This window comes from Nycticebus coucang, chromosome 2, assembly GCF_027406575.1.
Source record: "Nycticebus coucang isolate mNycCou1 chromosome 2, mNycCou1.pri, whole genome shotgun sequence".
Lineage (NCBI taxonomy): Eukaryota > Metazoa > Chordata > Mammalia > Primates > Lorisidae > Nycticebus > Nycticebus coucang.
In genome coordinates, this window is record NC_069781.1 from 107,735,442 (window position 1) to 107,748,811 (window position 13,370).

General features: G+C 38.0%; 1 protein-coding gene across 6 annotated transcripts in view; it reads left to right on the forward strand.

The window, feature by feature from the left end:
* The window catches only part of FAM120A (family with sequence similarity 120A), a 124,481-nt gene that overhangs the window by 72,390 nt on the left and 38,721 nt on the right, over positions 1 to 13,370 (forward strand). For all 6 annotated transcript variants that reach the window (XM_053578419.1, XM_053578403.1, XM_053578411.1 and 3 more), the window contains exons 8-10: positions 3,467 to 3,554; positions 5,821 to 6,048; positions 8,758 to 8,932. In XM_053578419.1, coding sequence (XP_053434394.1) covers positions 3,467 to 3,554; positions 5,821 to 6,048; positions 8,758 to 8,932 — 491 coding nt within the window. The remainder of the gene's footprint in view (positions 1 to 3,466; positions 3,555 to 5,820; positions 6,049 to 8,757; positions 8,933 to 13,370) is intronic.

Sequence of the window (13,370 nt, forward strand, 5' to 3'; positions counted from 1 at the left end):
CAGGCTTGTTGAATCTTGGGGCATTCTATTGTGGATAGGAGGTTTGCTGAGCTATTTATGAATTAAGCTGATGAGTAAATATAATAAATAGTAGCTATCACTGTTATTTAAAAATTAACTATTAATTTCCTCTTTATAATAATATATTTTCTCCAATTTTAATATCAGGTATACCGAGATCAAGTAGAATGATTTTGAAGTATTTCTTCTTTTTCTATTGTCTATCAGATTTGGCATGATCTGTTTTTCGAAATTATCTTTTACTTTTATTTATAAATATTAGTTGTCTATTTTTTGAGACTTAAAAAAAATAAGTTAACTGATGACTCCATACTGAATCTCAGAGTCAAAGCGTTCTATAATAGACATACTCTTATTTGACAACATGAATGTTACTTTTTTTGCATCATTATTATTGTTATTGCTTAATATTTCAATGTAGCAATTCCTTTTCTGATTGTATTTATGTTCGTTCATTCTTTATGAGGTTTTTTTTTCTAGTCCTTATCTGAAACATTGTTATTGTTATTAAATTTTAAGCCTTTTTAATTTTGTGAAGGCAAAAAAATGGAAACCTAATAAATACATATGTATGTGAAAATTAAAAAAAAATTAGAATGAAGAGGGCATTTCTGCTGCCCCCGCAATCTGGAAATAAATATCAAAAGAAACGGCCAAAAAAAAAAAAAAACTATTGGTAGAATGTAAAACCAAAATGCTGATCTTGGTCTTTAATGTAAAATAGTTAAGAATTTCATTCAGCTTTGTTTAGCCTAGTATCCTAGGAAATATGCTGCTGACATCTTTTTTCCTTTACAATGGTGCTGATGTTTTTCTTGTGCTTTTGAGTCCTACCAGACACCACTTCAAAAGAAACCTTGTGTTTTGCAAAGAGACTTCCATATTACCTTGCTCTGGGATCCTGCGGCACAGACAGGCTGAGGGAAAGTTTTTCTTTCAGATTATTACATTATTGTGCCAGGCAAATATCTACATTTATATATTTGGGCTTGTAAACACATGGTAACATTTGTAAGGCCTTCTGTTAAAAAGGATTCTAATTGTTATGTGTCAGCAAAAATTAATCATGATCTGCGCCATGATAGTAGGAGTCTATTAATATGTAAGTCTAGCTACCCACCGGCTTATGCAGACATTTTGTATTGATCAGGACAGATCTGTGGCTCACAGGTGTCTCTGAACTCCCATTCACAGGCTGTTAAGAGGACAGTTCAGTGACCAGTTGTAAGGGCACTTGCTCTTCTGAGGTCTGGACAAGCGGGTGATGAAAGCTTGAGCCATTGTCTGACTGTCTGATGGAAAAACACTTTTTTTACCCCCAACCTTTCCCATTACATGAAGGGACCTGAATGTGTGACTTTAGCTTAATTAGGTGCACGAAGAGAATAGGCCTGTTAACTGTCTTATCTCTTGCAGTTTCTCTGGTGGGGTAACTCAGATAATTATGCTTCTATAGAATGTCACCTGGCCAGGTCTGGGTCCTGTGTTAGAACTCCAAACACCTGTTGCTTGAGGCTGAGTTCTCCTGCTGCCCTCCAGCACTGTGGCCCACACCCTCCTTTCACGTCCTGGCTGTTCTGGTCTTAACACTTTGAGTTGGGAAGCAGATAGAAATGAAAACTTTACACACATCAGGTATTTCTACTGTGAATTTGATCTTTTACCTTTGTAAATTTAATAATTTTTTTCTTTCATTTTGGTTTTGTTTTTCTCTGATCTAAAAGGAAAAGCTGAAAGTTAATTCATCTTTTATTCAATGTTCTCTTCTTTTTCTGCTCTACAAAGGAAAATTCTGTACCCTGGCAGTCAGAATACTATTGACACGTCAGTATATAGGTGTAAATGAGCACCAATGTATTTCTATCTTAACATCACCAACCTGCTGTCTAGAAAAATGTGGAGAAGAAATTATTCAGTGACTAGAATGGTTTACTGTCTTTGACAGGCTTTCATGCAGAAAAAGCTCCAAGTGTTCTAGTGAATTGACACCTTGCAGCATATCTCTGGAAAGCTCCATCATGTAGTGCTGGGCCTCACCCTGCTGCTGTGGCTGGATTGCCAGAGCTGTTCTTTTCTGTTGCTTGCTGTGCTCTTGCTCACTCTTGTTTTTGTGAACCCTCTGTTGGCCTGGCTCTCCAGTGATAGCATGTGGTAATAGTTTGGAATAACGGGTCTGGATTTGAATCCAGTTACTTTTTTGTGACTCTGGGTATATTTTCTTCTCTCTGACCCCGAATTTTATCATCAAAGATTTGAATAGTGGGGGTGTAGATGAGAGTCTGTGAGAGCACAAAAGGATTTCACAGAGTGCCTAGTCCAGAGTCTACTTCCCTGTATCAAGGGCGTCACAGCACAGTGGAGTCAGTGAAGTGTCTGGTTTAAGTGGTTCTTAGTATAAATTTAAGGTATTATTAGCTGTATAAATGAAACATAAATATACATGGAAGTATTCTGAAATTCAATCTAGTCTTCAAAGCAAGGCATTTGTTATATTCAGTTAGAAAGTAAAACGATTGACCCGTGCTGGCATTTCTTGTGGCCAGCATTGGGGATCCATATGGTGGCTGTGTCCTGCCAACCCTGCTATCTATAGGACAACACATTTTACATTTGCCTGGGGTCGTGATAAACCACCCATTTTATCTGGTGACCCATATGCACAGTGAACAAAGAATTTATTCTGGTGTGCTCTATTTCAGTTTTCTAAAGTGCTCATTAAACTCACTAAATTGTTTTCCCAGTCTACTAATGGGTAACAGCATGATTTTTAAAAAATGCTGATTGAAATTCCTTATTCTGACATTTGAGATGCTCTTTGTCTGATTTGCTCATCTCTTTTCCCCACCCTATTTTTGCATTAACTCCTTGTTCTCTGAACTCACCGAATCCATTTTTCTTCCTTTGCTGAGAATATACCTTCTTTGCTTTTCAGATTTCCTGGTGTGAGTCATCTCCAGCCTTAGCTCTAATGCCCCCTTTCCATGAATAGGTTGGAGTACCTTTGTCACCTTACATTTATTTGTAAGTTATGGGTAGCATTTGATTCAGATAACATTTAATCTTATATTACCTTATAATTGTCAATTAAATGATGTGATTCTTTATCTTGCTTCTCTGTGATGATTGAAAGCTACTTCAAGACAAGGCCTGCCTTTTTTCTTCTGCACCCTCTGTGGCACTAAGCACATCACAGACCATTTTTAAACTGGTGACTCCGAAGTTAGGTTTCTTTGCCATAGTCAGTGCTGATCACTTACCCTCTTGAGGCAGGAAGAAATATTTCTATATTAGAATTATTTCTAGATAACTTTGTTTTGGAGGGGTATGAAATTAGGAAAGCATGAAAAGTATCATGAATTTGTAGACTTAGTTTGGGCCCTTCTTGTATCATTGTGAACTTGTTTGGGAAAGTGGGCGACAATAATCATGTTCATTTTATGTTCAGCCATATCAGCGGGAACAAGATTGGCTGGGAGAAGACAGGAAGTCACCCAGAGCCTCAGGCACGGGGAGACCCAGGAGACCAAACAAAGGTAGCAAGTTTATGCCTTCTATTCTTTAAATTCTGACTCTTTAAGCATGTTGGATTAGTGATCAATTTAAAGAAAAATCCTTTCTCTCTTTAAAGCATGTGTTATAAACTTTTAATAAAGGGGATGAAAAGTGGGGAGTAAGAGATCAGAGGTGTGTCCTGGCCACCCTGTCTCTGGGTGTGGCGGGCCCTTGGTACACATCTTTCCCCAGTTGTCTGCTTGCTACATTATCTCGGACAAGGTACTTAGAGCCTTTCTGAACCTTCATTTCTTATAGGGTTTTTGTGAAGATGAATAGAAAAAGAAGCTAGGATATGTACATTAAAAATTGAAATAAGCCGAATTCCATTTTCTCCTTTTTTCCTATTTCTACCTGTTAATGGTAATCTTTAGAAATATCTTTTTACTTTGCAAAGCTGTGTCTGCCACATGTAATCACCAAAAAGGACCAGGTCTCCTGGTTGGTTTGTACTTAAGATCTTCTGAATATCAGAAATTTCCCTAGTACTCCAATAATCTTACTATTGAATGAGTATACTATAAATAAGCCACAAAATGCTTCATAATACCCATTATTTTCAAAGCACTTTCCCAAAGCATTTCAAGTTATTTTGTATTTATGTATTTATATTCTTTTTGAATGGAGAGTGTAAAAAACACTAGTGAATTATCTATGAATTACTCTTTTTTTTTTTTTTTTGAGATACAATCTCACTTGTTGCCCTTAGTGGAATGCCATGGCATCATAGCTCACAGCAGCCTCAAACTCTTGGGCTCAAGTGATCCTCTTGCCTTAGCCTCCCAAGTAGCTGGGACTACAGAGCCTGGCTATTTTTAGAGATGGGGTCTCTTCCTCTTGCTCAGGCTGGTCTCAAACATGTGCGCTCAGGCAATCCACCTGTCTCGGCCTCCCAAAGTGCTAGGTGTGAGTCACGGCACCTGGCCCTGAATTATTCTTCTTAAGATTAATTTTGGCACTTTGTGTTTTAAAGGATAAAATTCAACACTGAATTCCATACCATTGTAAAGAATACATTTATTTCAAAAATGTATATGTCATTATGGTGCACTAAATCAAGCAATAAATGGTTTTCATTTCCAACACTTACTCTGAAAAAGAAAAAAATGTTCATTGTGCAAAAAAAATAATTGTTCTACAGCAGTTATTCAGGCTATTCAGACTATGCCGTTCTCCTCCAACTCCTTTTTTTCTTTCTTCAGTCCCACTACCTCAGGGTAATCATTTGCAACCCAGACTTCTTCCTGTGCTTGTTCATATACTCCACATTTGGTTGCTTACTTGTTACAGAATGGTATTTTCACCTAACCATGCATCATGCACCTCTTACTGTGTTAGCATCTGTAGATCTGAGACACTATTTTAATAGGATTAGCTTGTGGTTTGGGTTTTGTTTTATTTTGGTTTTGGCTTTAATTTTTTGCCTATATATAATTAATTGGGGGTTTTATAATGAGTACAAAGAATGTTTGAGTTGGGGTTTTTGTTTGTTTTTTTACTTTTTTTTTTTTTTGTACCTTTTGGCTGGGGCTGGGCTTGAACCCACCACCTCCGGCATATGGGGCTGGTGCCTTACTCCTCTGAGCCACAGGCTTCGCCCGTTGTTTGTTTTTTTAAGTACCAGCTGTGGCATGGAAGAGTGAGGTGGATTCAAGTTCTGGATTAGAACCTTAGTTCTACAAGTTATCAGTTGTGTAACTGTGGTCAAATTAAATAGCCTCTCTGAGTGATAGTTTCTCCTTCTGTGGAGACACTAGGCAAGGTCTTAAGAAGAACAAACACAGAAGAACAGGCCACATGGGTGATGGATGACAAGAGCCAACCAAGACAGTAAGGCTGCCTAGCATTTAGCAAGTGCAGAGAGCTGGGCACTAAAGGGGAGAGCCCATGGGAGGAGTCACCCAGCAGAAGCTGAAACCATGGTAGGAAGCTGGAGCCGTTTCCTGAGATGTGTCCTCCAGGCTCCCGTCCCCCAAAACAGAGGGTATGTATCCTCTGGGAGCCACAAGCCTTGTCTCCTATGGCACGGTGTATGTTAATGACATTTCTGCATGAGAGGCTGCCCTAGGAGAGGATTGGATACAGATATTCTTTCTCTGTTCTTAGGGTGACATTAAATCAGATCTCTCTGAAATAGGACTTACCTTTCTACCCTCTGTGCCTGGCAGGTGAGGTACTTAGCACATTTTAAATGAATGGAAATGTGACATACACTCATTTTCCTCCCCCCTGCTCTTTTCTTTATAGGCAGAAGGTTCATCCACTGCCTCTTCAGGAAGCCAACTAGTCGAAGGCAAGGGAAGCCAGATGGGCACTGTCCAGCCAATCCCATGCCTCCTGTCGATGCCCACCAGGAACCACATGGACATCACCACACCTCCCCTGCCCCCTGTTGCACCTGAGGTGCTGAGAGTGGCTGAGCACAGGCACAAGAAGGGGTTGATGTATCCCTACATCTTTCATGTCCTGACGAAGGTATTATCCAAAGGGCCCTGGAGTGGCTTTTGTTATTTGGCAGGTGGTCATTCCTATGGGTGTTTTGTCCTTTTGTCCTTTTTTGAATTGTTTTTCTATTTCACTAAACTGTTTGAAACAAAGTTCACTGTTCCCTTTCTAACCATTGGACAAAAGATGAAAATTTATAACTGTAAATACAATTTAAAAATAACTTGTGAAGCCTTACTTCTCACCTTCAATTTAGTGTAAAGTATTTTTGAAACTTTGATGAAATAATGATACATCACATTTTTTATGACTTGTAATTTTATTCCTTTTATTTTAATTTTAAAATTTCTTATACCGTATTTATGCTGTAATATCAGGTTTAATTCTGATGCCAGATAAAATATCTGATTTCTTTATAACTTGTGCTTAAAAAATAATGTCTCCCCTTTTGAGTGGCTTATAGTACTTCATGCATTTTGACTTGTTCATCCTCCTCATTGAGTGCAATTTTAATAGCGCTGATAGCAAAAAATATAAGACAGGATTTGTGAAATGTGCGTAGTCAGAAAATGCAATTATTTTATACAGTGTCATAATTTCACTTTAGTATCTAATGTATGCTTAAATATTAATATATACATATAATATGGCATTGTTTTTTAATCTTGGTGTCTCAAATGCATCTATGTGTATTTAAATTTCCTCAATGATTCGTAGTCTTTATGTTAACACTTAATAACCCTAGACTCACAATTTAATAGGTTACTTTAGTGACTAAACTTATCGTGCAGAACTGGTTTATTACTATCCTGTATAATTAACATGTTTTCATCAGTACCTTTACCACCACTTCTAATTAGATCTTTTCTGTCTATTTTCTACAATCCATCTGTGGTTTGTAAAATGGAGTCAATAAATGCAAAATGCACTCCCATTCCATAGTACTCCTGCAGTGGACTGCAAGTGTTAACTTACTAATCCAAACATTCTTTTCTTTTATAAATTAAAGGACATGGAAAATAATTTAGCCAGAAATTTACTCAGCGCCTTTAATTTATTTTTTAATTGTAATTGTCTGCAAATTTTATCTATTATTTGATATGGGCCATGTGTTTGTGGTATCACATTTCAAATTATGGTTGTAAGGTAAACATTTTATTTTTCAGGTTCAACAAAAATTATAAAGGGTAAGTGAAAAGTTATTGTTGTGGGGAAGAGTTTAAGGAACCAAAGTTTTGGGAAGACATCTTTCAAAATAACCTGTAAAGAGACAACACCCTTTCCCTGTGGGGCTATTTGAGGTGTAAGGTACCCTGGAGCCACCTACTGTGTCCACACTTATGGATCTGATGTGTGGACCATTGGTTAGATCCATGTGAGGGCTGCAAACCATACCAAAACTCTTCATCATTTCTCACAAATTTTAAGACAAATACTGGTTAAAAACAAAAGTATGGTTGAGAATCGAAAACTTAATTGCATCTTTTCAGATTTTAAAATGCTTCTACATCGTGGCATTAGGAAGGTTGAGAACCACTATTCTAGTGGTACTGAGTAATATCTTCAAAAAAGAATGCCTTTCTGCGTGGGTAATTTTATCCCCTAATATAAGGAATGTAAAAGTAACTGTATATTTAGTAAGAAAATTTTTCAGTATACTAGGGAAAAGGTTAGACTATATAAGCATAGTATTTCCTATGAGCTGAGCAGCTCTGGTATTAAATTATCCAGGCTGAGACAGTTGCAGTGAGGTGAATCTTCATGGTAATAATAGAGAATTATCAAAATATCATAATATTAAGAAAAACATCCTCTAGATGAGAGTGTTAGAACATAGCTACTGGATTTATGAATATGAAAGTACTGAAGATAAGGGAAAGGCTAATTTTGAAATTAAACTTACGTAAAAGAAAGAGCAAATGTTAGAAAATTATTATTAAAAGAGTATATATATATATATATCAGTAAGTTTAACAAACATTGAAGATCATAAATGTATTTTTATGTTACGAATATGCATAAATAAAATTCTTTGAAAAATATCTTGAGATGTATCTTGATGCTATGAAATACCAGAGACAGGTGACCACAGAATTTTGGCAGCAGTCTCAGCTGCCAAAGGCTACAGTCAGTCATTTGTCTCTTGGGAGCATGTTCTTGAGCCAAATGCAGTTCTTGCCGTACTGGCCCCGGAACATGGAAAGATGCAATGGGACACATCCATTGAGCACCTGCTACACTGTAGCAGAAGCCTAATATGCAATATGACAACTTTTTAAAGACAAGCCTGGTAAAGAAATTTTGGTCAGTATGTTTTCAGGATACTCATTTCCTTTGGATTGCCTATAGATCATTCAGAATTACAAGTTTTATTGCACATGGCTATCCTGATTCTCTAAATAAAAGTTGCAGGTTGTCAGTGTTCTCTATTTGTTGTCTGATGTTATCTGTCTAGATTGTTGAAAAGACTTTGAATCATCTATGTAGTCTTTTGTTGTTGGTTTCAGGTTAAACATAAAATAATGTAGATTTTATTTTGATTCTTTGAGCATTCACTTTTGACTACAGCCTGCCAATAAACTTTTTCTAAACATCTTAATGTAGGCAAGTTGTTAAGCCCTTGATTTGGAATAGAATTGCAATGTCATTAACTGGAGATAATACAGTATATTTCTGTGAATTTATTGTAAATTCAACATGAAAAATGTGCAATGTTATTCTGCTTTCTTCCATGCAAAGGGTGAAATCAAAATTGCTGTTTCTATTGAAGATGAAGCCAACAAGGACCTGCCTCCGGCTGCTCTGCTCTATAGGCCAGTTCGTCAGTATGTTTACGGAGTCCTGTTTAGTTTGGCAGAAAGCAGAAAGAAAACTGAGAGACTTGCTTTTAGAAAGAACAGACTTCCACCAGAATGTATGTACTGTAAAAATCCATTGTTTGTTTTCCTCGGTACCTCGTAATCTCTTGTGCATTTTCTAAAGCCTTAGAAGAATCATGACTGAATTGACCCCAAGTGCCTCCATGTAAAGGAGGTGGGCCATCATCAGGGGCAATAGGCCAGGTAGAGGCTCTTAAAAAAGGAGGAGAAGCCACAGACTTTCTTCCTCAGTAATATTCCAATAATGATGTTTATTCCGTAAAATAAGAAAACAGCAGGTTTACGCTTTAAACTGAATATTGATCTGAAAGCAGTCCTCAATTGCTGTTATTCTCTGTAATTACCACATCTTAGTAATCAGGATGAGTATGTTTCTATGCTCTGGTTTTCATGAGGTGCAGATCTGCTCTCTCCAGAAGGCCACTGTTCTAGAGAAAAGTTCCAGCAGGTCTCTGAAGGGCCCTTTTTGGGCTGTTGGAGTTCCACCTTGCACAGCTCGGCATCTATAGCGAAGGTCGTGGGACTTGAGTGGATCTTTGCAGGATTATAATGACATACCTTGGAGTCCTCCGAGATGCATGTATTTCCAGCTAATCAACTCTGGGGGTAGCAGGTGAAGGTGGAAAAACTGAAAAGTATTGTTTGAAACATTGGTCAAAGTAGAGCTAAAAAGCATTTTCCTTTATCTTTTAGTGCAGCGGTTCTCAACCTGTGGGTCGAAACCCCGTTAGGGGTCGAATGGCCCTTTCACAGGGGTCGCCTGAATACATCCTGCATATCAGATATTTACATTATGATTCATAACAGTAGCAAAATTACAGTTATGAAGTAGCAACGAAAATAATTTTATGGTTGGGGGTCACCATAACATGAGGAACTGTATTAAAAGTTTGCGGCATTAGGAAGGTTGAGAACCACTGTTCTAGTGGTACTGCGTAATATCTTCAGAAAAGAATGCCTTTCTGTGTGGGTAATTTTATCCCCTAATATAAGGAATATAAAAGTAACTGTATATTTAGTAGGAAATATAAAAAAGATCCTCAAATATACATTCTAAAATAAGAATATTGTGAATTATTGAAATTACAAAATGCTAGATCATCCTTTAAACTAAAGCTATTTAGTTACAGAATACCTATATGTGTGGTGGGTCAGTGCAGGCCTTTTGAGATGGCAAAAACTTCTTGTTAGCACCAACTGAGTATGTGGAGTTCTGAGCTTTGCAACTTTAAACTAAGTTCATTACGTCTTTAAATTTTCTGTTTGCATTTACTATAACAAACTTGTGATTTATGTGGTTTTAAAATGAAGCCCCTCTGACTATCTTCCTTGGAGATAGTTGTCCTGAGAATGATTGCTGAGCTACTTATGTGACATCATTAGCAAGAGGTGAGGCCAGCTTTGCAGGGTTCCCATCTTTGACCATGATGGTCATGGTCCATTATGGCTAGAGATACCATTTGGAACAGTGGGCATTATAAATCAAATTTTTCTCAAAGATCCAGGACATCCTTAAATGTACACATTTGAATAACATTTTTTACTCTGCATAAGGTGATCATTCTACCTGGTCATTGCCCTTTTTTCCTGTGGCCTCAGTAGGCCTTCAGGCCCTTTTTATACTGTTGCTCCTTTTTCTTCTGAGCTTAGCATGCCTGTGTTGCAGGCTCTCATTGGTCGCATTTTCTGTGATGTCCAGGCTGCTGCAGCTCCTTCATTCGCCACTTCAGAGCAGTGTCCTGGCTTCATGGTGGAAGATGTTCTTTTATTCGCTTATCTGTTCCAAAAACAGAGCAAACTCCTCAAGGAGTTTCCGATGATCATAACTTTGGGTTGAATATGAATGGGTGTTATGACCACTGCACTGTCCTATGGAGTTGGATGTGAGTGTTCCCACCCCTCCAGTTTCAGGATGGTCTGCATCATTAATGTGCTGCAGAACCAAACGAGCAGAGGAAGTAGTCTTGACCTCTCATGCCCTGCTCCAGGTCTGTAGCATGCACAGTTGGTGATGCTTGCCACCATAATCGGCTGTCTTGAACCTAGGTTGGGCTATCTCATCCTGGGCCTGGGAGAGACTGTCTTGTTAACAGACAGTAAGGGAAAGTATTCTGAAGGGCCAAAGTATACAGAGCACATGGGGGTGGGGGTGGGAGGAAGGAGTCCGTGGAAGCCAGGGAGGGCCACAGCTTTGGTGGTGTTTCCTTGTCCATTCCCCTGCTCTGACTAAGCCACCTCCAGCTGGGGTCAGAGCTCACAGGAATTGAGCCATCAAAGATAAGAAAGGTTTGGGAAGAAAGGACAGGAAGGGTTGGGGAAGTCTGGGGTGACTCAGGGATGCCATTGACCTAAGTGGAAGAGGAAAGGGACACAGGAGAACACAAAAAGGGATGGAGGCAGCAGGCTGCACTGGATGTTCTCTTGAGACATAGCTGAGATGGCCAGGAGAAGGCCATAGCTTCAGGTTTCATGGAGTTTTTTTCCCATGTCATTTACTCTTCTCTTCCTCTTTCCATTCCTTCTTTTCCTCCTCCTTTTTAAGGATAAGAGACTAAATAGTGTGGTTGTTGTTATTCTTTTGCCCAACGGGAAGGATTTAATAGGTGAGAAACAAAATGAATTTACTAGAAAGAACCGGAAAAAATTAGAAAGTTCTGAATAAGGATTTGATGTTAGTTGGGGTCTAAGTGGGAGAGAGGAACAGAAGAAGGAGTGCATACATATTCTGAGATCACCTTTCTTGGTGAATGCAGGAAGAATTGGGGTTAAGAATCCCTCAGGTGTGGTTTAGGAAAGGGAACCATCTAGCAGTAAGAAAAAAAGATGAGAGCCCACCTGGGGCTGAGCTTATGTTTGGTCATGGAGGAGGCATGAAGGCTATTAAATTGGCAAACGTAATTTAATATTTTTTTAATGGTAAATGAAATTTTACAAGTGATTTCATAAACATTTAGGTCTATTATTATTGTGTTACCACTTTTAGAGGACTGTCCAGCTGGCAATAGAAGAATGAATACTAATTTGCATGGGTACACAGCTTATTGGAGAAGAAAATCCAAAGTTTGGTGTGTTAGAAAATTAAACTCACTTGTGTGAGAGTATATGTTATTGCTGAGTTCTTTGAAAGGTCAGTGCTTAACAAATTACAATTGTTTCTGCTCATGTGATTTGCAACTTCAGTTTTTACTTTTCTATAGGACGAGAGACCATCGAAGGTTTGCTATGAATGATATTTCTGTTTAGAGAGATGAGTAGGGTAGTGACATGTGAACTGAACCAAAACAGAGGTGAAACTTTTAAATGGCACAGAAAGAGTGGGTTCAGATGACCTTTGCCTAGATGGAGTTAATTAAGCCTCTGGAATTTAACAATGTGTTGTGACAAATAAAAATTTACCTCTGTATGGAAAAGATGTAGAAATTTGACCTTTGAGTTCAAAAGTTGACAGATGTTTGTACTATAATTTCAGTGGGTGAAGTTTTTATGAGCAGCGTGGAATCTAGATCTCAATGGGGAGCTGATAAAATTGAGCTTGTATCTTATGTTTCATGAGGGAAAAACAATCCTGTTATATAAAAAGGTTTTTATGTCAGTAATATATACCTGATTATCATCCTTAATTGGAACTTTCATAAGGGAAAGTTTTGTCCTGAGAATCTCTTGTGATTGTTGTGCCTGAGGGCTCTCAACTTGCTCAAAACAAATGTTGTGTGAGAAATTAATAATATGCATGGTGTGAATATTCATTAACAGTGCATGCACTAAAATGTGTCCCTTATAACCCGTTCATTAGATTTTAGCGGGCTAAATACTAACTCTGCTCAGGCCATTGATTTAGACGTCATTACTTGAAATATCTATTAATTGGTAATTATTAAGGAGAATGCCATGGCTTCTCGATGCTCTAAATGAAATAGGAAAATGTCTGATTGTGCTGCAATGAAGCTGATCTTGAAAGGATTCTTAGATTCTTGGTTGATGAGATTGTATTTAAATCTCGTCGACATATGCTTCTAACCTGTGGTCACTGTTGGGCCATGTATAGATTAAATGAAAGCTATAACCCAGTTATAACCTAAGAATATGGGGAAGAGGGAGAGGATGGGTGGAGGGAGGGTGATTGGTGGGATTACACCTGCGGTGCATCTTACAAGGGTACATGTGAAACTTAGTAAATGTAAAATATAAATATCTTAATACAATAACTAAGAAAATGCCAGGAAGGCTGTGTTAACCAGTGTGATGAAAATATGTCAAATGGTCTATAAAACCAGTGTATGGTGCCCCATGATTGCATTAATGTACACAGCTATGATTTAATAAAAAAAATGAAAAATAATAATAATAAAAAAAAATCATTGGCCCAGTGGAAGAAGATACATAAACCACAAAGTGTCCTGGGAGGGCTGGTCTCTGTGAAGGCTTGTTCTTGCTGCTTCTTGGCTTTCCAATGTGGTCTGGCAACTAAAACCT